The sequence below is a fragment of the Lissotriton helveticus genome, chromosome 12, assembly GCF_964261635.1.
Source record: "Lissotriton helveticus chromosome 12, aLisHel1.1, whole genome shotgun sequence".
NCBI classification, from domain to species: Eukaryota; Metazoa; Chordata; class Amphibia; order Caudata; family Salamandridae; genus Lissotriton; species Lissotriton helveticus.
Genome location: NC_136073.1, coordinates 877,004,252 through 877,030,598, shown reverse-complemented (window position 1 = coordinate 877,030,598; position 26,347 = coordinate 877,004,252). Strand labels below are relative to the sequence as shown.

The following is a 26,347-nucleotide window of genomic DNA, read 5'->3' as shown; positions in this document are numbered from 1 at the left end:
TGGTGGAGTCCTTCCATATAGACAGAGACCGAGGTAAATCCAGATCGCCCCCTAAACAGGCAACAGAGGGAATGTTACACGAGAAAGAAGAGGTCTAGAAGCAATCAGACGCATGGGACCAGTATCGTATGAAAACAATCTGTTTTCTACAACCACACACCACACATACCCCACTCCCAGCCTTTGTGCTTCCCTTGTTCTAGCCCCTGGGACTCCAGGGGGGCTTGGTTTAGCATTGGTCAGGGATATTGGGGGTTCCAACATATGGTAGATGGCCTGGGATCCAGCACCCATATCACTATCCTACACTATGGAATGTAATACTTTACATCATGTATAGATACTATATCCAGGGCCACTCATATTATCCGATTGTGCGGCCGCGCCAATTTTTGCATAGTTACAGATTTGCAGCCTTTGCCACATAATCCATCATCAGCTGCATAATCTGCAGATTTTAACAAAATATGTTTTGTTTCTAGCTCAAACGGTTCAAAAGATACTAAAACTTCAATGAGGCATGTTGCAGCAAAGTGGAATACCCTTTGCAATGCTGGACTGGACGCTGTAGTATATTGCTATTAATGAATGCTAAACTGGTACTAATAGGGTGCAAGTAATGCCTACATAGTGTTATTAAGTTTAAAAATGTTGAATTAATGAAGTAATAGCATTACAAAATGTGCTGCATTATGCCAAATAATTTTCTTACCGCATAATTTACTCAATCCTGCTACATAATTAGGTCCTTTCCTGAAACATAATTCCAGTGGCCCTGACTATATCTTATCATCAACATTTTTTTGCAGACTCCACCACTAATTACCAAGGGCATGGACACTGTAAGTGGGCTTGCTCCTTTCTCACAGATCATGTCCCGTCTCCTTATTGGGTGGGGGGCGTTAGTTGTTTCCAATCAGCGCAGGAGTTAAAGATTCAAAGGTTTTCTTCACTCCACTTACCTGGGCGGTAGGCGTAGTGCCTCTACGTGGAGTTCCATGGAGTTGGAAAAAACTCTGTGGAACCCCGCCCCGCGCGATCTCTAATTAATTATAATTAAGAATAAAAGGCACTTACCTGCAGTGGCTGCCTCCTCCTCGCCATGGACGCTCTCCTACCTCACCCTCGCCGTCCTTGCCTATTTGAAACCCCTACGTTGTACGTCTTGCGCGGGCAAAACTCTGTAAACTCGCTGGTGGAGCGGAGTTACCCACCCGGGGTAACTGTCGACCCATCGCTCCCCCTAATAGGGTCTGCACTCCCTTCCTCATCCCTGTAAAGAGAACAACCCCTAACCACAGTCCCTCTTGAACACAAAATTACCGTCTCTAGGGACAAGACCTCTGATGTCCCGGGCTCCTCAAGGCTCTTACCCTCTCAGAAATTTAATCTGATCTCAGAGACTCTCCAATAAATAAAGTAGTGCGATATCAAAACGCCTGTCACTAATAATAACCCTAAATGTTAATGGTTTGTGATAGTGTGTTAAACATAACATGATCCTGCACTATTTACACACACAAAACATGTTGACATTGCCCTCATCCAGGAAACGCACCTGTCCCTGGAGGAGTCCCAGAAACTGAAAGGGGACCGGGTAGGCACCGTCATAAGAAGAAACAGACAAGTAGGGACAAAGTGTGCATCATCCCCCTCCTGCAGCTCCTCTAAGAAAGGCAGAGTGGCCATCCTAATTGGACGCAGCTCCCATTTAAGGTTCTTAAACCTTGGAACGGATGGCGAGGGCCAATGGGTATATAAACATGAGCTCCTTTCTCGTTGTTTGTTGACCTCAAAATCACCACCAAAATTCTGGCGACCTAGCTGAGTTACATCATCCATCAATTAATCCAAAAGTCACAGGTGGAATTTGTACCAGGACTTTGCTCTCACAATCATCTTCGGACTCTGCCTCATATCCTCTGGAGTGTGATGACTCTGAGGAAAAATGCTTCTTATTCTTGGATGCTGAGAAGGCTTTAGACCATGTGGAATGGCCATCTTCTAGGTGACATCAAATACAGGCTTGGGTGATTAATTCATAGGTGAAGTATGCCTTCAATAAGACTCCTCCATGATTGATGTCAATTGTGGGGCCTTTTTACCTAATACTTTCAAAATTCACCAAGGTACCCAACAGGGCTCTTCTACCCACCCCTTCCACTCCCCCACACTTCTTTTCCTCCTGGCCCTTGAGCCTTTATCCACAGCAATAAGTCTCATTTGAACAGTGATGGAAAGATAAAACCATCACTCGCGGACATCATCCTGGATCTATTGTCTCATCTTGATTTCTTGATTGGGAAAATAATGTACATTATCAATGACTTTTCTTGCCTCTCCGGCTGACTCAGACAGTCAGCAACCTGTGGGCAGATAATGCTGTCATCTACTGCATGACTTCATGTAGGTTGGCTTTCACTTGTTGCCATTGTCATCCTTCTTTGATGACCTAAAAGATGCCCCAGCTTGGGTCCCAATGGAACAACATATCTTGGGAGGTTCAAATATGTTCCACGCAGCCTACCTGTCGCCCTCACACCTGACCTTAGCTCAGGATCCAATTCTCTATGCAACCACGTGGCTTAGCAGGCTTCGAACAAACGCATAGGCATTAGCCCATTTCTACGTAGCAGGCCCCTATTGTAGTACAACACAGTGTTGTGCATAGCCCCAAAAAACTTTTATTGGGACTTGTCGAAAAAAGGTAAGGAAATATGAAGATCAGGTGTTCGGTGTGGCACCCTCAAAATGTACCTGGTGCTTGGAGAAGAATTTGGCCTTCTCCCATCAGATAGTTGGATATGCTCAGGGCTTGAGACGGGGTACCACCCGGGTGGACGGCGTCCCCCCACTTATTTTACTGGGAGCTCAATAACTGGAGCAAATGGAGCCACACATTCACTCTTTGGCCTCTCTGGGGCGAGATCGGAGCCCATTCAGCACGCTGCTCACGCGCTGGCTTCTCTGATGCAATCGCATCTAAGGGGTGAGCGAAGGGAGGCAATGAGCCTGATGGTGCAAGCCACCTTTCGTGACGTCACTTCCTGTCGTGATGTCAGCATCCCTCCACTTTTTTAGGCCTTCGAGCTGTCTTCTGCCCTTCTCCGGAGGAGGAATTACTGCAATCCTCCATTATACAATACTTAAGGCTATGGAACTAATTCAGAGGTATGGTCTCCTGCCGCTAATGAACCCCTATTAAAGTTATACAATCAGTTCCCACTCCGAACCTATCTAGACTCACACGACTGACACGCCTGGGTAGGGAATTCTCCCCTGAAGGTTGGATGACATTCATTCTTGATCACAACAAAGTCCTTAGCGAAACTCAGCTCATATTCCTGTACTTTAAGAAGGTAGACAGCCATGACAACACGGGATTTACACCTCGCTGCCATCACAACGCAAGTCATTACAACAACTTGCGCTGGATGGCGCTAGATACTAAGGAACAGTAGATTTACTATTCCAACACATTCCCTACTGTTGCGTAGGCTGGAGTTGGAATAGTCAATCATACTATTCCAAAATCCCGCGCCTACAGCGCAAGTCGTTGTAACGACTTGCGTTGTAATGGATGCGTCGTAATGGCAGCGTGGTGTAAAAGCCCGCATTGTCATGACGTACATCCCTTTAAGAATCCCTATGATTGGTATTTGCCAATGTTGCGTAGGCTGGAGTTGGAATAGTCAATCATACTATTCCAAAATCCCGCACTACAGCGCAAGTCGTTGTAACGACTTGCGTTGTAATGGATGTGTCGTAATGGCAGCGTGGTGTAAAAGCCTGCATTGTCATGACGTACATCCCTTTAAGAATCCCTATGATTGGTATTTGACTCCCACAGAAACTGCTACGCGCACCACCGTTACCCCACAATCATTGCTGCAAAAGTGCTACAGGAGCCTGCAAATTACAAAATACTCTCTGGCCCAGCCCTGCCTTACAATCGTCTTAAACAGCTGTATGGCTCCACCAGAAACGATGTACTACCCCTAACCCCAAACCGACCTGGCAGAACGCCGCAGCTGGTCCAGAGAAAGCCTCTTGGAACTCAGACCCCTTTCAAGCGACAATCACATAAGGTATAACCCAGCGCTGGCTAAACAACGGTACACATGCCCTACCTGTCAATTTTCCCTCGCCGTAACTCCTAGGTATAACGGTGGGGACGCCAGCAAGAGTAGCTCTCCCACTCCACTGCCTCTGGCTGTAAAGGCCTGTTTAATCAATTGCCGCTCCTTACCTAAGCATGCTAGCGACATTTGGCTTTCTCTTACTACTAACGCCTGGGACCTGATGTTTCTCACTGAAACGTGGACCAAAGACGTTTCACATCCAGACATTGCCCTTGCAGCCCCTTCTGATTATCAATTCGTGGGACTGAATAGACCTGGCCCTAAAGCAGGGGGGGGGGAATAGCTATTATTCTCAGATCCCACTGGAAAATAGCTTCTAGAAAATTAGACAATTTGGGACCCATAGAAGCAATGTATTTTAGCATCTCGGAGGCAGCTCGTTTGATCTGTGCAGGGGTACTCATTTACAACCCTCCCAGCACCCCTCCCATCCATATGACAGATCTCCTAACGATCTCAGCTGACCTTTCCCTGAAACACCCTCACTTCATTGTCCTGGGGGATTTTAATGTACACGCCGATGATAGTAAGTGCGCAAAGGCGTGCTCCTTGTTGGATACAATGGAGGGCATGAATCTCTGTCAGAAAGTCATTGGCCCTACACACACGGCCGGTCACACGCTGGACCTTATTTTTTCTAATCTCCCCTCTCTCTCCACATTGACTCCTCTCCCCGTGACCTGGTCGGACCACTTTATTATTCCTTTTAATCTTAGCTTCCCTCCTATGGTAACCCCGGTCTGTAGGATGGAGAGGACGGGAAGAAAGTGGTTCAAAGTAACGCTGGAGGAGTTTGAACCTGCCTTAGCCAAACTGAACTGGCAACCCTCCACTAACATTGATGAGGATGTCGCCAATTTGAATCAATGTCTGACGGTGGCCCTTGAAAACATCGCCCCTCTCACTGTTCTTTCCTCAGCCAGAACCAAACCTTCTGCCCCTTGGTTCTCCCAGCTGTTGAGGGAAGAAAAAAGTAAATGTAAAAGACTGGAACGCCTTTGGCGGCGTTCCTATGACCCAGCCGCCAAACTATTGTATAGGGTGGCACTGAAAAAGTTTCACAAACTTAAACAAACTAGTATGAGGGAGTATTTCTCCAATAAAATCAAATCGGCAGACAACTCGGCTAAGGTACTCTTTCAAGTGGTGAAAGACTTCACCAATCCCGCAGCCCTTCTGCGTAAAACAGAACCTTGCCAAGAACTCTGCGATAATCTGTCTGATTATTTTCATGAGAAAATTGCCCTCATCTATGCCTCATTTAAGGCAGTAAATAATTCAGACATAACATGCCTACCGCCCAGTGATCTCACGCCCAAGGTCAGTGGGCTTAGGGCTTTTAAACCTATCACCTTGGATACGGCAATGAAGAAACTTCAACTTTGTAAATCTGGTTCACCCTTAGACCTTATGCCCGCTCAAGTCTTCTCCACAGTCGCCCCTGCGATTATTCAGCCCCTCCTGTCTATATGGAACTCTTCTCTGGCCTCGGGCCAGTTCCCGGAGACCTGGAAGCAGGCAACTCTTGTTCCTTTGCTGAAAAAATCTGACGCTGACCCTGCTGTGCTCAGTAACTATCGGCCGATATCTCTCCTACCTAAGCCGGCCAAAGTGTTGGAAAAAATTGTGCAAGAACAACTTTCGGACTTTGTTGAAAGCAATGGTCTGTTACACGATTCACAATCCGGCTTTAGGACCGGTTATAGCACGGAGACGGCCCTGTTGGAGGTGGCGGAGACCGTGCGCGAGACTGTGGACAGGGGAGAGGTAGCCATGCTTGTGCTCCTCGACCTGTCCGCAGCCTTTGACACGGTCTCCCATGCCATTCTCCTGAGTAGACTACAAGAGCTAGGAATTGGTGGCCCTCCACTTGCCTGGATTTCTTCCTTTCTTACTGATCGCACTCAACAAGTCTGGTGCCATCCTTTCTGGTCGAAGGACAGGAAACCGCTAGGCTGTGGCGTGCCCCAAGGATCTGCCCTCAGCCCTCTCTTTTTTAATATTTACGTGGCACCTTTGGCAAAGCTGATTGAGTCTCTGGGGGTTAGAGTAATATCCTACGCTGACGATACGCAGCTTATGGTCTCCCTCCGAGATAACTCACTTGCTGGCTCTGAAAATTTTAAAATCTGTCTCTCCAATATTGTGGCCTGGATGACCGCCAACACGCTAAAACTTAATACCGACAAGACGGAGGTGCTGTTTTTCAATCAAACTGTCCCGTGGTCGCCTTCCATCTGGTGGCCACAGGAACTTAACCCCCCTCCTATTCCGGTAAAAGTGGCTCGCAATCTTGGAGTCCAATTTGACAATGATCTATCTTTTAAAACTCACATCCAGAAAGTCACCTCAGCATGCTTCGGGAAACTTCACATGATAAAGAAAATTTCCCCCTTCCTCCCGACGGAAGCGCTGAAGACTGTGATACATGCCCTGATCACTTCGCATTTGGACTATGCGAATGGCCTGTTTGTGGGACTACCAGCTTACCTCCTCCATAGGCTGCAGATTGTGCAGAACGCCGCTGCTAGGTTGATCTGCAAAGTCCCTTATCGTCATTCTATCTCCCCCCACTTGAAGAAATTACATTGGCTCCCGATCACGGACCGTGTCAAGTTTAAGGCCCTGGTCCTTGCTTTTAGGGCTCTTAACGGAAAAGGCCCAAAATATTTGAAGCAAAGATTAAAACCAGTCCACTCCTCCCTTAATCTCAGGTCTAACCATCTGCATCTTCTACTTACCCCTAGATTCCGTCTAGTAAGAAAGGGTGGCAGAGCATTTGCGGTGGTGGTGTCAAAACTCTGGAACTCACTCCCCATCAGCCTTCGGCTCATTGACGTCGAGTCTCAATTCAGGGGCAAACTGAAAACCTTTCTCTTTGCGGGTCAATAAAAATTTCTCTCCCCTGAGCTGCATTCCTCAGCGCCGGGACACCCCCGTTGGGGGTAGCTGTGCGCTTAATAAATGTCTAAATAAATAAATAAATAAACGTCCCCCCATCCGTCCACCTAGCGCTGCTCCATGGCACATCTAATATACATGGCGTGGACACCCATACACCCCGCTGGCTGGCCACATTTGTGCAAAGGTCAGTTCAGAAAATGACTACTGTTGTAAATGGAGATCAGTATTTTGCAAGCACATCTGGCCCTGCAGCCGTTGTGAAGCGTTTCCTGAGGTCTTTGCTTTTACTAAAGGGGCTGGAGCCATGTAGGACAGATTTCTGGGTTTTCGTTTCACCACCCTATTGTGCCCTACTTCGCAATTTGTACCCACCTTCCTGAGGGCTGAGACACGCTGCTCCTAATAAGACCACTTGATGGTTACCTATTGAGAGCTTATTTTTTTTACTTACATGGTGTCAGCTGTAAGACAATGCGTGGCAAAAATAATCAGCAAGAAGCATCTTTACAACACACATAAACACACAGATATGGGATGATAATAAAAATGCCCCTCCCTACAGATCTCTGCTTTCCTCTCTTCCTCGTACCATACCAGCTCAGGACCACAACTATACACAAATTCTTAGATTAGACAACCAGTGCCTTAACCAGCTAAGCAGACTACATCATGTGAAATACAGTAAAGGGGACCTGGAGAGCTGCCCAAAGCTAGCAACTTACTAACAACCATAAAACTGTGCGTCTATCTCTTACACTTCCTCCTCCAACGTGCTGTGTCCCAGAACACGATAACCCCACCTTGGTGGTCATCACGCATGACATCGAAACATTTCCTACATAGGATCAAAACAAAAACAACATCCGTCCAACCACACATCCTACATGGTGTAGCATGTAGACAAACATTTCAGCGTCCCACATGGGGGTAGTAAGCGCTACATAAATGATGCAATACAATATAAAAACCACAAAAAATACGGACTATATTTAGCAGATGAATGTGTGATGCGGATGTATGACATTACAACGCATGCTTTTACCACGCATGCCTTTACAACGCGGTATTTACAACGCATGCCTTTACAACGCATAGCGCTTTGGGGTGCTGGATAGTGAATAGTTTAATTTACTATTCCAACTCCAGTCCCCGTGGATAGTAGGGAAGGTGTTGGATAGTAAATTAAATCTATTCCCTATCCTAGAGCGCCCCCCAGCGCAATGCGTTGTAATGGTTTGCGTTGTAAATACCGCATTGTAAAGGCACTACGTTGTAAAAGTTGCGTTGTAAAGGTTGTTCACCGTGTGATGCCAGCCTGTTATCCTTGGGTTTCATGGCTGATGGAGGTACAGAGGTAGGCAAGTTGTTAAGGGTGGTGTGCATCCTGGTCTGGGCTTTGAACCACAGGTGAATCTACCTGATGCTTCCAGGCAACGCCTGGGTTGATGTTCCCAGCAGCGCCCTCCCTTGCATCTGGTACGGCAGGCACACCACGCCTGCACACTTCCCTACGCACGTGCACGACCGAGTAAAGCATGCATGTTAATGGCAAGTTGCTTCTGGCTCTCCTATAGTCTTTCCTTTATGATTAACAGCAAAGACAGACTAGGATAGTGCTCCCACCTTTTAGAAGAGATTTGGTTCTAAATTAAAGCATTTTATGACAATTTCACTTTAAATCCTGGAACTGCCCCTGCCAGGTTAGGAACAGAAATTCTGCACTTCCTAGTTCATTTCTAGATCATATTGAAATCAAAATAGTTCTTCCTGTCCTGTGAATCGCCAGCTTTTTTGGCCATAGAACCCACAAATCTAACTTGTTCGAAACAAACTGGTGCATCGCTTAGCTCCATTTTAGCTCCACAACCGCCAGAACCAACCTACATGAAGGGATGAAGGACGTAGCCGAGTGGATGAGGAACAGCCGCCTGAAACTGAACTCAGATAAGACGGAAGTCCTCATCCTAGGATCATCACCCTCCGCCTGGGACGAATCCTGGTGGCCCCCTGCCCTGGGCAACGCACCCAAACCAACGGACCACGCACGCAACCTGGGCTTCATCCTGGACTCCTCCCTCTCAATGACCAGACAAGTCAACGCCGTCTCCTCGTCATGCTTCAACATCCTACGCATGCTGCGCAAGATCTTCCGGTGGATCCCCACCGAAACCAGGAAGACGGTCACCCATGCCCTCGCCACCAGCCGGCTGGACTACGGCAACTCCCTTTACGCCGGAACCACAGCCAAACTTCAGAAAAGACTCCAACGCATCCAGAACGCCTCAGCACGACTCATCCTGGACATCCCCCGACACAGCCACATCGCCAGACACTTGAGAGACCTGCACTGGCTCCCCGTCAGCAAGAGAATCACGTTCCGACTCCTCACCCACGCACACAAAGCTCTCCACAACCAAGGCCCCAGATACCTCAACGGCCATCTGGCCTTCTACACTCCCACCCGCCAGCTACGATCGACCAACCACGCCCTCGCCGCCGTTCCCCGCTTCCGAAGAGCCACAACGGGAGGAAGATCTTTCTCCTACCTGGCTGCCAAGACGTGGAACTCCCTACCCATCCACCTCCGCCTGACCCAAGACCACCTCTCCTTCAGGAAGAAACTCAAGACCTGGCTGTTCGAACAGTAGCGGACCCCCCTCCCCCAAGCACCTTGAGACCCTCCGGGTGAGTAGCGCGCTATACAAATGCTTTGATTGATTGATTTTATAACATTTTGAGCAATATGAACCACAAGAGGGATGCAGTTCCATTTTACTCGCCTACCTTAGCAGGCAGAATATACAGACACTGTTCACCAGCACTTGGAGGAGCTCTGGTTTGTCTAGGTTTTAAGATTAACAACCCCAAAGGCCTGAAATGGCTTCCTTCCCTTCACGCGTCCATGTAAGAACGACCTTTAAGGACTCTCCGCTACTCACTAGTCTTACCAGACCAGTCCTGCTAGACCTCTGACTGAAAGAGATGGTGGATACCACTAAACTAGATGCTGTAGGACCTGAACGAGTGAACTATCCTGCATCAGCGGTCCACTTTCAAGACACATCACTCAACACCAGAAGTTGGTACTCCTAACTAGGGCTCAAAAGAAGAGTGTGGGTTAAATTTGAAAATAGGCTTCCTGATCACGGTTAGCAAATTGCTTTAACTGCCTTTATCAATTTCCAGTTGCCTTTCAGGGAGGAATTGCTAATTTTCAAGGATATCATTGAAATACGTATTATGAATTTGATGAAAGGTGCCCCAATGCAAACTGAACTGCCTCGAGACGCTATCAGAATAGAAATAAGGGGCATATGTAGCAAGCACTTTTCCCGTTCGCAAACGGGCCGATTCTTAGAATCGCCCCGTTAGCGAACGGGAAAAGGCCTTTTGTAATGTATCGTCCTAAAAGGGCATCGCAAAATAGGAAATTGCAAAATTTGCGATTCCCTATTTTTTTATTGCATTTAAGGAATCACAAATTGCGATTCCTTAAATGCGATACATGAAGCACCCAATTTGTGAGATTTTCGCATACCAAATTGCAAACTACCACCAACTACAAGTTGGTGGTAATTTGTGAATTCTTTGAAAAATGCACATTTATGCATTTTTCAAAGTGCCATGTGGCGCAGATACATGCCCTTAGGGCATGTTTGTACGCAACATTTGCACACATACATATTTCAGGGGTGCAACAGCGTGTCCTTTTGGCACCCTTGCACCCTTGAAATTGCATTCGTAATTTGCGAGTACCTAATGGATACTGGCAAATTGTGAATGTCTTCCCATTCATTCTTATGGGTCTCTAGGCCCATAGGAATTAATGGGAAACTATTCCTTAATTGCGAATCACAATTTGCAATCCGCAATTAAGGAATATTGAGGAATCACAATTAATATTGCGATTCCTACATACATTCCATTTTGTGAGTCCTTAATAGCGATTCCCAAAAATTAAGGACTCGCAAAATGGGTTTTAATACACATACCCCTAAATTATTAGTACAGCACAAACATAAGATTATGCAAGATACAGAAAAAGAAAAGTCTGAGCAGCCCCAAACCAATCAGGAGATTATTATAAATTAAATGAGGTTCTCCCAGTCTTCCACCCTGAAGGACAGGTGATTGGGACTGCACCTGAAGTGTCTAGACAATATATTGCAATATATCAGGGTGCCTGGGCAGAAAACCTCATTGCCATTTGAGCCTTCTCTTTGAGCAATTCTAATATTTTTTTAAGTTAGGTGGGTAACACACATTCCTAAAATTTGTTAAGGAAGTTGGAAGTCCTTCACTTTGAAGATTCTGCACCAGTTTTGTATCCACGGGCATAATTTCCCCTGCCACAAGGACAACATGGTGGAAGTAATTATAACAGAAAATTGTCTACTTGCTGAGACATTGTCAGGAACTGTGTGATAACTCACCATTGAACGACAGCGCCAAGTTCTAAACTATGCACATACTCACCATCTAACTAGAGTGCCACCTTCCCCTTTTACAAGAACAAAACACAATATGATGGCATGTTCTGGCATGGCTGCAAAGGATGGGGCCTCTTGGTTGCCACTACATCTTGTGAGAAACAACAGCCCTGCAGGTTCCACACAGTATGCACAGCCTGAAGTTATTGGAAATTGTCTCTGCATGTTTCCCAATCCAAGATGGCAGCGTTTTCACTAAGCGTCAATGTATTTTTTCCTTCTCAATGTGGCACCGACCACTGAGACAGTAACTTTATGGTCAAGACCAGCAGAGCTAGCATAAGACGCTGCTTTGTAAATATTCCCCAGGTGAGGTTTCTCAGCATCCTGTCCCATTTAGCATCCAGTTTCCTCTTCTGAGTACCTTGGTTTTGTTAATAATAATGATAATCCACATTTGTAAAGCGCGAACAATCACCCGTAAAGGTCTCCAGGCGCTGGGGGCCGTCGGGAAGATTAAGCAAGCTATTGCCCAGAATCACATGGTGCTGGACTGATCTGCCACCGGCACTTGAACCGTGATCCCCAGATTCCAGCATCAGTTGCCCTGGCCGCGGCACCACACCTCTCCCTCCCTGTTCACTGTTCCTTCGGGTACTTACCTTCTCTGATGCGCCAGGATACAGTTTGACTCCTACTTTCTCCACTCTTCAGATTCACCCTAGTACTCCATTGTTCTCACTGTCTTCTCATTGGCCGCTGTTGTGGAGCTTGTCAACGTCATCCTGTGAGGAACACACTCCAAAAAGCCTAGGGTGGGCAGTACAGATAGTTGCTTTTTATGCTGTATATTGGTAATATCTATATTTCTTATAACTGACAATAGTTGTTGGGACTCTGTATACCCAAATTCTGGATTTGCATACAGGGTATTTGAGTGCCTTAAGATAAGTGTTTCTTTCTTACCTACCCTACTCCCTGATTCCACTGGATCAGTTACTTTGCGATTGCCTAGTATTCTAGCAGTACACGCGGCTCTTTGTGCGAGAGCCTTGGCTGCCGGCATCAGCCCTTCTAATGTTTGTGACATATTATCCAACAGTACTGAGAGGGAAAATGGCCAACCCAATAAACTCTTGGAGGCTTGGGTAACACAAACTCAATGTCAGGTAACAGTGCCTACACTACTCCGGCGATGTTTGACTAAGTGAGTACAGCTAGACGTCGTGCCTGAGTGCTAGGGGAGGGCGGAATTTGCGTAATCGCGTTACGCAAATCTCCACGAAATGGTAAAAATCTCCACGAACACACAGAAATTCTGCAAATGCGCGGAATTGCTTGTTCGCGATGCTTTTTTACTGTTCGCAATCACTGTTTGCGTGCTCGGGGGGATATATCTCGCAAACACGCATTTGAGAACGCGAACAAGCAAATAATTTCGGGAAGTCGCGGAACGAAGAATTTTGGGCAATTTCGCGTTCTCCGTGGAACACGAAATTACCTGAATTCTGCAAATTCCGCGAGTGGAACGGAATTTACTGCCCAGGCCTACTGAGTGCACGCTAAGTTGGTTGAGCAACGTGTACACACACTCGGCTCGTTTAATTTTGCTCCGGAGTCCGAAAGTTGCCTGTTTGCAACACTACTCGTCTGAACTTGGAGAGAGTGTTATCCATTAAGAAAGACTGCTATAGCCGTGTGGTGAACGCTTGTAATACGAAGGTCACCACTACGTAAGACCTGGTAAGCAAACTGATACACACCATTGGGGGCCATTTTATCCTAGAGGTCTCTAGCATGATGATCACTACTATATAATTTCCTCAGCAAACCTTTTTCTTTAACACTAGCCTCTCTCCCGTAGGGGTTCAGCTTTTAATGAATTGATACGTTCCATATAGCATAATAATTTGGGTAAAGCATTTTCGGATTTGATAAAGTTTAATAGTCAGGAAAATTATGTTTTGTTTCCTGGCATGAATTTAATGAAATCTGCAGCTTAAGATGGGTATTAATTATAACGTGGTCACCCATTCTGAAATTCAATTAAGCTGCTTAAACAACCGGCCCTAGATTTATTCTCCCTAAATCTTAGAATGTGTATAATAATCATCAAGGAGTCTGTAGCTGATGGGCAGCATTGCCCATAACTCTCTCGATAGTTTTCTTTCACCTAAAATGTAAAAGAAGGACTTAGTTTGAGTCACTGTCATCTTGTTTAAGAACAGTATTACGTTTTAAACCCTACTCTTCCATTGTATATTCTTAAGAGTATTATCAATTCTCCATCCCTGAATTGAATCGCTCTTTGCTTTTGAAAATATGGTTATGTTCTTAATTTCCAGTAAGTTCTTGCAACTTGCTTTTTGTATTAAGTTGGTGAAGGTTTCACTTATTCTATATCAATAAATCACCATATCCGGTAATATCAGGATTTGGGTTTTTTAAAATTTCTTTCTAGCCACATACAAAAAATTATTCTTTTTCATCACAGGTGTTTCACTTTTTAACCTATGAAATCTTTAATTGATGTACCACTTTCTGGATTATTCCATCCACATAGGGGTCTTCAACCCACGTAAGAGCATTTTGTCCTGAAGAAGGTCTTATAGATTTTATCACAAGCAAGACCAAAACCTCGACAATCCAACCCATTTTCATTGTAACCATCATCTCAGGAATTGTTCATTGTATACTCAATCATGATTTCCCTGTTTTCTAATATGTGAAATGGGTTATGGCAAAAGTGCTCATGAGAAAATAGTTGGAATCAAGAATGTCCATCTCAGTCTCTTTTGTTTATATGTGAGTTGTATTTTTGTACCCTTTTGCATAACACTGTTTTATTTACCTAAATTTGTTCTCTAAAAGTATATACCCGTTCTGTATTGTTTAATTCTGTTGTGCTTCTTTATGTTTTGCGATAGATTCACTTTGAAGTATAATCATTAACTTTGCAATTCATTTACAATAAGCCACTAATTAGGGCTTAAGATAATTTATTTCTAAGACTACCTAAGACTTTCCCCCAAAAAGAATCCCTTGTAGGCACTGTTACCTGACAATATTATCCAACAGAGCATTTATCAATTAATAGAGAACTCAGAGATTTTACGTTCACAACAACCTCTTATATAGGCTCTAACAATATGTGCTGTAATACCATTAATCATCACACGTCTCACTCCATAACCAGTGAAGAGGGAAGAACTAGGTAAAAATTACCCCCCTTTGAGATATTTCTCATTAGGCACATTTTTATGAAATTCTATTGATATTTACTTCCACTTACGAGAATCTTGTTGGCCGTCTGTAGGAATTCTGGGTGCCCTACCGATCATATTAAGGCGCATTGGTGAAGCGGAGAATACTCTGGGAAAGCTGTGTGGGTGGGACAGTATTTTAATATCCAGGGAGATGCTGGTTAGGACTGAAGTGATAGTTGGACAGTGTATGTGCATCAGTATTGGTGTGATAAAGATACCACTGAGAGGTCCATCCTAGCGATGAGGTCCCAGGGCTAGAATTGGAGGGTAGTGAAGTAGGCCAGGCCAGAAGTGTGCTGGATGAACAATGTGGGGGTCCCTTACTAGAATGGCAGGGAATGCAGCAGGTGACTTTGTGATGCCCGGGTGTGTTCTGAGGGGGTCCCAGAGCTAGAATAGCATCAGGTGCTCCAGGTTGCGCAAAGGACGCTACAGTGGGGGGCGGTGCTGCTGGTCAGAGCAGAGAAGCATTGATAAAGCTGTTTGGGTCCCAGTACCTGAATAGCAGGTAAGTATGAGGTGCCTTGAGGGGGCTGTACAAGGCCCACACCCCTGGAAAGGCATGAGGGGCAGGGTGGGGTGCATTGGTAGAGCTTGGTGTGGGTTCCTACTGCAGTGGGGTCAACTATAACGCAAGGTGTGCTGGGCGAATTATGGAGGCCCAGTTAGTGGAACAGTGTGGGCTGGTGGACCAGCTTGGGGTCACATTTCCCTTTGGGGTGCATCGGGAAACCTGTAGATGGTAGTACCATAAAGCAAGAGATGCTGCCAGTCAGGGTGAAGGGGGGGGGGGGAGTGAGCAGGGTTGTGTGTGGGCATTCGCACACAAGCAGCAAGGTGTGTGGTAACTTACTTAGAGGTGAAGAGGTAAGTCAAGGGTGTGAGTGGGTCTCTCAGTACAAGAATAGCAAGGGGTGATGCTGAAGTTGGTTAGTGGGGGCACTGGCAGAGATGTAAGTGGGGGAATTATACTAGGTACATCAAGTTAGCACTGTGGTACACTGGCAAAGATGTAAGTGGGTGAATTATACCGGGTACATCAAGTTAGCACTGTGGCGCCCTGGCAGAGATGTAAGTGGGGGAATTACAGGGTGTACATCAAGTTAGCACTGCGGAGCCCTGGCAGAGGGGGTGCCCTGCCTGGAACTGTAGGTGGGGGTGTAGCTTAGGGTAAAGTGACGTAAGAGCAGCCTTGCTTGTACCTTCTTTACTTTTCTGTCCAGAGCAGAGTTCCACCACAAAGCACTTGTAGAAGGGGTTGTCACCGAAGCCGTCTTTCTTCAGCACTGGAAAGACAGACACATAAACAACAGTGAGACAGAGAAGGTCCACCATCGTTGATGCATGGGCTGTATCAAGAAAGAAGGACAAGGTGGTCATTAGTGAGTGGGCGTGAGTCGCGAGATCCTTGAAACGTGGACATGATGTCCTGAGTTCATGACGATACATCATTTAGGGCAGGTGTCTCCGATGAGGTCACTGGAGCCACCATGGCCGTACAATTTCAGGTTCACCTCTCAGTGCATTGATGGTTCCTTCTAGATTCATCTTATCTCCTGGGGGAATCTTGGAAATAAAGTATTGCTCTCACCTTCAAGGACCAATCTAGGATATATACCACAGCACTAAGGAGTCACAGCCCTGCTTAATATGTCACCAGTCAAGTGCCTGGAAACCCACCTAGTACACCCTATAAATGCTGTACTTGTCCAACCAGGCAATATAAGTCATGTCCAGAGACAATGTGAACAATCGGACTCTGGGCTATGTGACTCACGAGCTACAGAGAAAATGAGGGGATGGTGAGTTTAATTGATTAATGAACTAATAATTAATTTCTTAACATATGACATTACAGGATGCTCTGTTGGCAGCCACATAACTGGTATTCTAGGACACAAAACATTTTCCACATCTATGTTCGCAAGGTTATCGTGCCAATGTCCAGATAATGATGGGAAAGTCAAAACCCAACTATTACTAGCAAAATACGCAATTCCAAGCAAAAATCAAACATTTCATAATTCATACATTTCCACTGGCCACAGGTCCAGGTAACTGAGTACCTCTGTGCTCCAACAAGACTGGTGTGGCTTGGTTTGACACTCTCTGGGGCCAAGGGAAGGCTGGTGTAAGAGCTTGGAAGCACCCATTGGTTTTACAATGAAGCATTCCACGGCAGAGCCCCCCACTGACCCCCCCACCCCTGGCACAGGACCTTTCCACGGCTCACCAAACGTGTTTCAATCTTACCTTCCTCTGTGATTTGGACCTTATTGGCTTGTTTGTTATATTCAGCCAGTTCCTAAAAATAAATAGAGACAAAAAACATCAGACTTTATCCTGAAATGCCAACATGAGATGGCAGATCTTCAAAGCTAAGATTGCAAATACACAAGGCTCCACACAGTCAGACTCAAACACGTCTACTGGCTAAACATCTTAAGTACTAAATAAATCTCCCTCCCACAACATGGATTTAAAGGTAAAGTCAATGTGAAGCACCTGCTTCCAAATAAGCTGAGTTTGAGTTAAAAGAGAAAGTTAGACAGCACTCCAATAGGTAGAAAGTGAGTATAGCAGGATTCATACATTTAAATACAGGTTTACACTTTTGTAGGGACATATTTCTATAGGACCAGTTAAGACATTGTTACTAAGGGGCAGTGGCATAACACAAAATGAAGCCCCCCCCCACCGCAGAATGTGAAGAAGGGCCCTTAAGTCTCCCATCTGTCACACATATTCGTTGGTCTTTGGCTGATAGACTTTGTTACTAGCATCTCATATCTTAGTGCCATTGTGAGACGTAAAGCGGCACGCATAGGTGAACTAAAGGGATGATTGCTGTGATGAACCCACTATAGGGAACGTATTATGGGTGTTTCAGCAAGTAGAACTTAAAATATGGAATCTGACTTTTCTTATAAGGACTTTGCAGCTGATGGAAGTCACAAAGGTGCTTTTCCCTGCAACTTTCTTAAAGAAGGCCTTGTCCATACACTATTACATAGAACATTCTTGACGCCTTGCCTATTGCTTCAAACACAATATACATCTCAAGCACAGCTCATGGCACTATGAGGCTCTCCCTAAAACCTTACACTTAAAACAAAACATGCAAACATTTACAATTACTAGTGTAATATTCAAGTGGCAGTTGGGTTTCACTCAAAATGTCATATGCAAGGTGTATAGATCCCACACATAAGCACACAGCAAATACAGAATAGTAACACATAGGCAAGGGAGTAGCCAGAAATCTAAATACCTCCCACTTTGAATTAAAGCTCTTATTGCACCAAGAAAGCAAAGTAAGTCATCACACCCTCCCCAGAAGAGCTCTCTTGTCCAAGGACCTAGCCATTCATCCTTCCATCAAACCCCTGATATCCACTATTTCAAAATGACATTCTGTCATCTATTAATTCTTTCATCCGTCATTCAGTCTTTCACCATTCATTCTGTCCTTCCATCTCTGTGCCCATCCATATCCAAACAGCAGCAGCGATCCCATTGCAGTTTGACCACCCTACTTGTTATAGGGCGGTTGGACCACCGGTGTGGCGGTAGACGCACCGCCACCATGAGTTTGGCGGTCCATCGGACTACCAAACTCATAATAAGGCCCTTAGCCCCAGCTGAGAGCCAACAGGCAATGCAGTTCCACTCATCCTGATTCTGTTCATGCCTAGAGGAAACAAGCAATGCAGCTCTGCATGTCCAGACTTAGTCCCAGCCCAGAGCAAACAGGCAACGCAGCGCCACTCTTCCAAACTTAGTCCCAGGTGACAGGAAACAGGCAATACAGCTCTAAACATCAGACTTAGTCCCAGCATAGAGCAAACAGGCAACGCAGCTCCACTCTTCCAAACTTAGTCCCAGGCGACAGGAAACAGGCAATGCAGCTCTAAACATCAGGGGAAACAACCTTTACAATGAAACTTTTACAACGAACTACCATTACAACGCAATTTTTACAACGCAAACTATTACAACGCATTGCTCTGGGGGGCGCTCTAGGATAGGGAATAGGTTAATTTACTATCCAATAACCTTCCCTACTATCCACGGGGACTGGAGTTGGAATAGTAAATTAAACTATTCACTATCCAGCACCTAAAAGCATTATGCGTTGTAATGGTATGCGTTGTAAAAGTTGCGATGTAAAGGTAGGCGTTGTAAAAGTATGCGTTGTAACGTCATACATCCAACATCAGACTTAGTCCCAGCATAGAGCAATCAGGCAATGCAGATCCCCTCATCCAGACTTAGTCCCAGCATAGAGGAAACAGGCAATGCAGCTCCACTCATCCAGACTTAGTCCCAGCATAGAGCAAACAGGCAACGCAGCTCCACGTATCCAGACTTAGTCCCAGCATAGAGCAAACAGGCAACGCAGCTCCACTCTTCCAAACTTGTTCCCAGGCGACAGGAAACAGGCAATGCAGCTCTAAACATCAGACTTAGTCCCAGCATAGAGCAAACAGGCAATGCAGATCCCCTCATCCAGACTTAGTCCCCGCATAGAGGAAACAGGCAATGCAGCTCCACTCATCCAGACTTAGTCCCAGCATAGAGCAAACAGGCAACGCAGCTCCACTTATCCAGACTTAGTCCCAGCCCAGAGCAAACAGGCAACGCAGCTCCACTTATCCAGACTTAGTCCCAGCCCAGAGCAAACAGGCAACGCAGCTCCACTCTTCCAGACTTAGTTCCAGCCGAGATGAAACAGGCAATGCAGCTCTGCACGTCCAGACTTAGGGCCCGATGTAGGTCGGTCGGTAATGGCCGAAAATCTGTATTTTCAGCCGTTACCGACCGGTAGTAACAAAATGGTATGTAGGGCCACATATTTTACAGATTCGGTAAATTTACCGATCGGTAAATTTACCGAATCTGTAAAATACCGAATCGGTATTTTTACCTATTCGATATTTTTGATATGTAGGTGGGACTCTTCTGAGTCCCACATCCCTTACCGAATCTGTATTTTACCATCAAATATATTTGATGGTAAAATACCGATTCAGGTGTGCATGCACATGTGTGCATGCACACCTGTGCCATATGACAGGCAGACCTGCCCTTAGGGCAGGTATGCCTGCCACATGGCCCCTGAACCTTTTTTGGGGGTGCTAGAGGGTGTCAAAGTGACACCCCCTGCACCCTTGTCAAAATCGGTATTTACTGATTCGGTAAATACCGACCGGTAATGCCCCATTCATTCCTATGGGCTTCAAAGCCCATAGGAATGAATGGAGCATTACCGGTCTGTATTTACCGAATCGGTAAATACAGATATTTACCGATTCTGTAAAAAAACACATCTGGATGGACCTACATGTCCACCCTTCATATTTACCGATTCTTAATTACCGAATCGGTAAAATTCGGTAATTAAGAATCGGTAAATAAGTTTTACCTACATCGGGCCCCAAGTCCCAGCCGAGAGCAGGCAATGCAGCTCCACTCTTCCAGACTTAGTTCCAGCCGGGAGGAAATAGGCAATGCAGCTCCGCACTTCCAAACCTGGTACCAGCCAAGAGAAAACAGGCAATGCAGCTCCAAACATCCAGAAAAGCACCAGCAGAGCATGGTAGTTCTGAAGTTCTTTGTTGAGCTGTGGAGCCTTTTATTTACAGTCCAGAGTGGTCTGGCAGCAGTCCCCTGCCAATCAAGACAAATGTCAATTTCAACATGTGTGACCTTAGCTAGTGAGGATGGGTCTACATTTAAAAGCTAAGCCTGCTGTGCTGGGACGAGCAGGCCCGTCCTGCTTCCAGCACACAATGGGGTTGTCCTACTTCCTGGTACCTGTAAGTAGTCTGGCGGCCGCATTGAGGCAGGCTATTAGAGGTGCTAAGGAGAACTTAGGTAATCCTGAGAGGGTGGAGCAGCCGTATTCCAGTCTGGAGATGACAAGTGCTTGAACTGCCATTTTTAAGTCCGGTGCGTCGATGAAAGGTTTCAGCTTACAAAAGTAGCTCAAGTGGAATCTGGCTGCTTTAGCCATCGAATTAACGTGGTCTCTCATATTCAGGTTACTGTCGAGGATTATGCCCAGGAATTTGACAGAGTCCACAATGGTCAGTGGGCAGTTCCGGGCTGTGATGGCCTTAATCCACATCTGAATCTCCGGGTTAGCTTTTGATGGGGAGATTAGGAGAAATTCAGTTTTCTTTGCATTCAGTTTGAGCTGGTTATTGGCTAGCCTATGGACAGTTAGTTTCAGGGTCTCGTTCAGGGAGAGGATCTCATTGAGCGAAGAGATGTTGATGTATCTTTGAGTGTCATCCGCATACATATGGTAGGAGATGTTGGCGGAACGGAGAACTTCGTTAAGTGGCTCTAGGTAACGATTAAAGAGGGTGGGGGACAGGGTTGAACCTTGGGGGACTCCGACTGTGACCGGGGTGGGAACTGATAGTTTGCCGTTGATGAGGAATCTCTGAGAGCGGTTGCGGAGGAAGGACCTGAACCATTCTAGTACCACGCCATCCAGACCCATCCTGAATTTGAGGCGTTCAAGTAGTTTTTCATGGTTGACCGTATCGAAGGCGGAGGCTAGATCAAGGAGGATTAGAAGGCAGGTTTTGCCTTGGTCTAGGGCTTGGAGGGCATCGTCCACGATGTGGAGCATAGCAGTTTCAGTGCTGTGCCCTGGTCTGAATCCAGATTGGAAGTCATTGAGTAGGTGGAAGTTGTTGATGTGCTGGCTTAGTTGCTGTGGAACACACTTCTCCAATACTTTGGCTAGTAGCGGGATATTGGAGATAGGTCTGAAATTGTCAGGGGAGGCTGGGTCCAGTGAAGGCTTTTCAAGATGGGGAGGACTTGGCCGGCTTTCAAAGTGTCAGGGATCAAGCCCTGTTGGAGAGAGGCTTTGATAATTGTAGTCCAGCAAGGAACGATGGATTGGGAGGCAGTGGCGAGGCAGTTGGAAGGTAGCGGGTCATTGAAGTGGTTGTTGGGTTTTAAGGTAGAGCGGATTTTTGAGATGCAGTCTTCATTATAGTATTCGAAGTCAGTCCAGCGGGCTTGGTTTTTAGGAGAGGCCAGGATGGTAGGTGCGGAAGAGTGTGGCAGGACAGGAGGGGGTTGGGGGCAAGTGGTGGTACTGAGTTCAATTCCTAATGCTGTGATTTTATCAACGAAGAAGGAGGAGAATTAATCTGACGATATTAGCGATTTGGGGGATTCTTTTGGTGTTTTAGCCAGTTTATTAGATTGGAATTTGACCAGTTCAAAGAGATTTTGGGGTCTATTCTTGGTGTTCCCCACTTCCGATCTTTAGTATTCTTTTTTGCAATTGATGATGTGCTTCCAGAAGTTTTAGATGAATTGCGGAGACGTTTTGTCTCCAGTTTCTTTCAGAATGTCGTAGGGATTTCCTCTCCATGTTGAGGGAGCCAGTGAACCAAGGGTTTCTGTCTTTGATTTGAGTTCTTTTTAGTTTTAGAGGGGCAAGGTCGTCCAGAATGTTTGAAATCGATGATGAGTAGTGCTCATTGAGATCGCTAACCTTGGTTATGTGCAAGGGGGGGGGATAGGTCAGATTTGCAGCGAGCCTCAAGGTTCATAAAGTCTAGGTTCTTAGTGTCTCTGGTCCAGCGTTTGGGAATCACCGGTTGAGACGACTTTGTCTTGCAGGTCCCGGGTAAAATGAAAGATATAGTGATGGTCCGACCAGTCACAAGGGTCTATAGAGATACGCTGGACAGCGGAATCCTTAGAAATGATCCAGTCAAGGATGGCTCCTTTTGAGTGGGTTGGCTTAGAACAGGCTTGGGTCAGGGCTTGGTCAGTTAGAAGGTCTTTGATGGCGTTGACGTAGGGATCTTTAGCGTCATTCCAGTGCAGGTTGAAATCACCCAGGAAGACCTCTGTGGCATTAGAGGAAATCTTCGTTGTCATGATTTCCAAGAGGTGATCAGTGAAAGCGTCATTTGAACCTGTGGGGTGGTAAAAGATGTGCAAGTTACAAAGGTGTAATGAGTTGCTGCAGACGGAGAGTGCGAGGTATTCGCAGGAGTCGGTGGTGTCCGTTACAAGTTCTGTGACACGCAGGGAGGATCGGTAGATGCAGGCTATGCCTCCATCTTTCGTATTGGAGGGTCTATCCAGTCTGGCGATGTTGTAATTGGGTGGGACTAATAGGTCCAGGCATGGGGAAGAGTATTCATTTATTAAAATTAGAGGTGGACTACCCGCAAATTGAAGGTGAACGTGTCCCCATCTTCCTGTATGCCGATGACGCGGTCATTATGGCCCGGACACAAATTGGCCTCAGAAGGCCTTAACCAGCTTCGCGGCATACATGGGAGACAGGGGCCTTAGGATTAATATAGGAAAGACCTTCAGTATGTGCTCCGCAAAAACGGCAAACATTACTTGTAATATTCATTTAGATAAATCTAAGATAGGCTTAAACGATACTTTTTCCTATTTAGGAATTGTTTTTAATAAGAAGGGCACCTGGAGATCAGCAATCACGACTAGGAACCTAGCTTTTTCACGGGCTATTGGTGCTCTAAAGCAATTCGCAAATAAGCTGGGGGACAGGCCAGTACGCATTTTGATTGACATATATAAGGCGAAATGTGTATCGACGGCTATATATGGAGCTGGAATCTGGGGGGTTGCAGATTGCCATGAAATTCAAATAAAAGAAAATGGTTTTCTCTGCTACCTGCTCGCTGTTCCCCGCTCCACCTCCACTTATGTCTGTCACAAAGAATTAGCGTTGTCTTTTATTTCTGATCTAATTAAAATCAGTCCTATGTTGTTGTGGCATAAGATCTGGACTACAGCAGAAACTGCTTTTAACATGGTGAATATTGCTGATTGTATTAAACTTGAAGGTTCCAATAAGATCCAGTGGCTGTCTTATGTTCAGGAATTTTTTAGGAATATCGGGCGCCTTGAATTTTATGACTCCCCTGAGACACTGTCTTCGATTTCGCCAGGCGGGCATTGAAAGAACTTTGCCTTGCCCATCTGGAAGATCGGCGTTGGTACCTTGAGAGCAAAAAGGCCTCTGTTGTTCATCATCAATTCCTGTTGCAAAATTCTGGGCTACCACTCTATTTGTCACCTGATCAGACAAGTTATAGCAGAATGCTTCTAGCACGTTTGAGAACTGGAAGTTTTTTCAGGATGTTAACTTTTCCTGCCCAAAATGATTGGTCATCGCAATTACCGACTTGTCCGTGTGACGATTCTTCCACTCAATCAACCATACACTCTGTTTTATTTTGTAGATTTTATGAGTGGGGGCGGAAAATATATTTATTACCTCTCCTTAAAACTTGGAACTTGAGACAATGCAGACCAGATTTATTTAAACTATTGACCTTATCTGATGAAATGACTATTATCGCTGTGTCTAGGTACCTGAAATATTTTATTAGATGCAGATCGACTATGGTTTGACTGAAATTTTTATGACTGCTGTTTTATCTCTGCACCCTAGGAGCAAGGGGTGTTTGATATTCACGAATTATGTACTGTATACAGCTTTTTTAAATCAATTGTTATCATTTAACTGTATGTAATTACTCTATCTGCTTTTATGATTTTAATGTAAAATCGAATAAAGCTATCTTTGATTTGATTTGATTTGAGTATTCATTTAGCCAGGATTCAGTTAGTATGGCTAGGTTAAGGTTTTTGTCCAGGACGAGGTCATCAATGTCGGCGGCATGTTTGACTGCTGAATGGCAGTTGATTAAAAGACCAGATAAGGGGGTGTCTGGAGGAGAGTCAGGAGTCTGGGCGGATAGAAATACAGGCGCCAGGTTGCTTTTTACCACACTTCCGTTGTGGAGGGTAGCTGGCCTGTTGGGGTTGATGGTGACCGTGCTGATGGGGTGTTCGGGACTCGTGTTTAGCGGATGGGGGATGGCTGGGGTAGAGTTGTGGTCTTGGAGGATGGCTAGGATTTTGTTTCCCGTGAGGTCTAGAGGATTAGAGGAGGTGGTGGGAGCGTTGTAGGTGAGTGCGAGAGCCCAGGATTTCTCCTCAGAGAGGAGGCAGCTTTGTTTGCGTGGGCGAAGATGTCTCAGAGGTAGCGGGAGAGGGTGCTTGGGAGGCTCGGTGTTCGGTGGGGGGGAAGTATGCAGTGGCTTGAGGTTAGCCACTGAGATCTCGGCAAGGTGAAGGAGGTTCATAAGGTCCAGAATGGAGCTATGAATGCTCTGGGTGAGTTTAGCCGCTATGGAGTGCAGAGTTTCAAGATTAGTATAAAAAAGGGGTTACGAAGGGGAGTGGGTTCGAAATTTCAGGACCATTCGAGGGGGCATGTGACGGTGGGAGGGGAGGATTGGCTAGAGCAGGCTCCGGGGTCTTTGGAGGATGAGTATTTAACTTGCGATTCTGGTGGATGGCTGGCGGGGAGGAGCTCGGAGGTCGAGGGGTGGTTCTGTTATTGGTGCCTTGGTCGGGGTGACCAGTGGAGGGAGCCATTAGAGGTCTGGCTCTCTCAGGGGCAGGGGACATTGGGAGCGTATCAGTCTCCTCGACAGAGGGGGGCACTAGGTGGGAGGAGATCACAGGTGTAGGGGAAATTCTGCTGCCAGGGACAGGAGACATGATAGGGGGGATGAGCTGAAGTGGAGACCCTTGGAGGGCTGGTATATGGATGGCTAGGTCTGTTAGGATGGCATGGTTGTGGGTCATTGGTGCGAGTGTTGGTTATCCTATCGGAGTTGTGCACGTGGTTTCTGAGAAGGGGGAAGAGGTCTGAGAATTTATTGAGGTTGTAGTTTGAGGCTTGGATTAGAACTATGCCGTTTTTGTAGAGGGTGATGGTGAGGTCAGCTCGCAAGGTTGGGGAGGGTGCTATTGTGAGCTTAGTGCCGTGTGGAATGTTCCTGGTTAAACGAATATTGAGAAGGTGCGCAATGGTTTTTCGCCAGGAGGCGGTTCTTCTGAAATAGAAGATAAGGTCATTAATGACTGTGCCGATGTCCGCGCAGTAGCGCATGTCGGATATCAGCGTCTCAGGGTGTCTTTTTAGGGTAGCGTGCTTGAATGATTTAGTGGTGGTTAAGGAGAGCTTTGGGGGGTAGACAATAGTATAGGAGTTTTCCCGAGACCCGGATAAGTCAGGACTCAACATGATGGTTGGGTAGGGAAGGGACTAGTAGGCAGTAGAGAGGATGGGTCTCCAGGGACCACGGCGGGATGGAACTAGAACGACTGAAGTAGGTTGCTCGACAGTCATTGAGTAATGGGTTGGGGTTAGCTTTAATAAAAAGCCAGTCGAATAGGTTTATAGGCCAAATTAGAAGAGGGGAGCTGTTTATAGTGACAATTGTGTCAACACTTGTGTGATGGCCGCCAATTTAGTAGGGCCCATAATGCCCTGTTTAAGGTTAATTTGCTATACTTTAATATACATTGCTCCCTGTTTAAGGTTAATTTAATTTACTTTAATATGCACTGCTGCATTAGCAGCATCTCGTGGCACTTAACAGCGTAGAATTGGTGTATTTTTGTTTCTTACTGTAGTTTTACTCCATTCCAAGATGGCCGACGCTTTTCCTGTGTGTGTTCAGCCCTCTTTCAATGTCTATTCTTGTAGGATCCTCTCCTTGAAGCA

At 45.9% G+C, this 26,347-nt stretch overlaps 1 protein-coding gene across 1 annotated transcript in view; it reads right to left on the bottom strand.

Moving 5' to 3' along the window:
* The window catches only part of LOC144797683 (thialysine N-epsilon-acetyltransferase-like), a 124,220-nt gene that overhangs the window by 45,498 nt on the left and 52,375 nt on the right, over positions 1 to 26,347 (bottom strand). Inside the window, exons 2-3 of the mRNA XM_078668407.1 lie at positions 16,996 to 17,047; positions 15,945 to 16,028 (exon numbers count right to left, since the gene is read on the bottom strand). Of these exons, the coding sequence (XP_078524533.1) occupies positions 15,945 to 16,028; positions 16,996 to 17,047 (136 nt within the window). The remainder of the gene's footprint in view (positions 1 to 15,944; positions 16,029 to 16,995; positions 17,048 to 26,347) is intronic.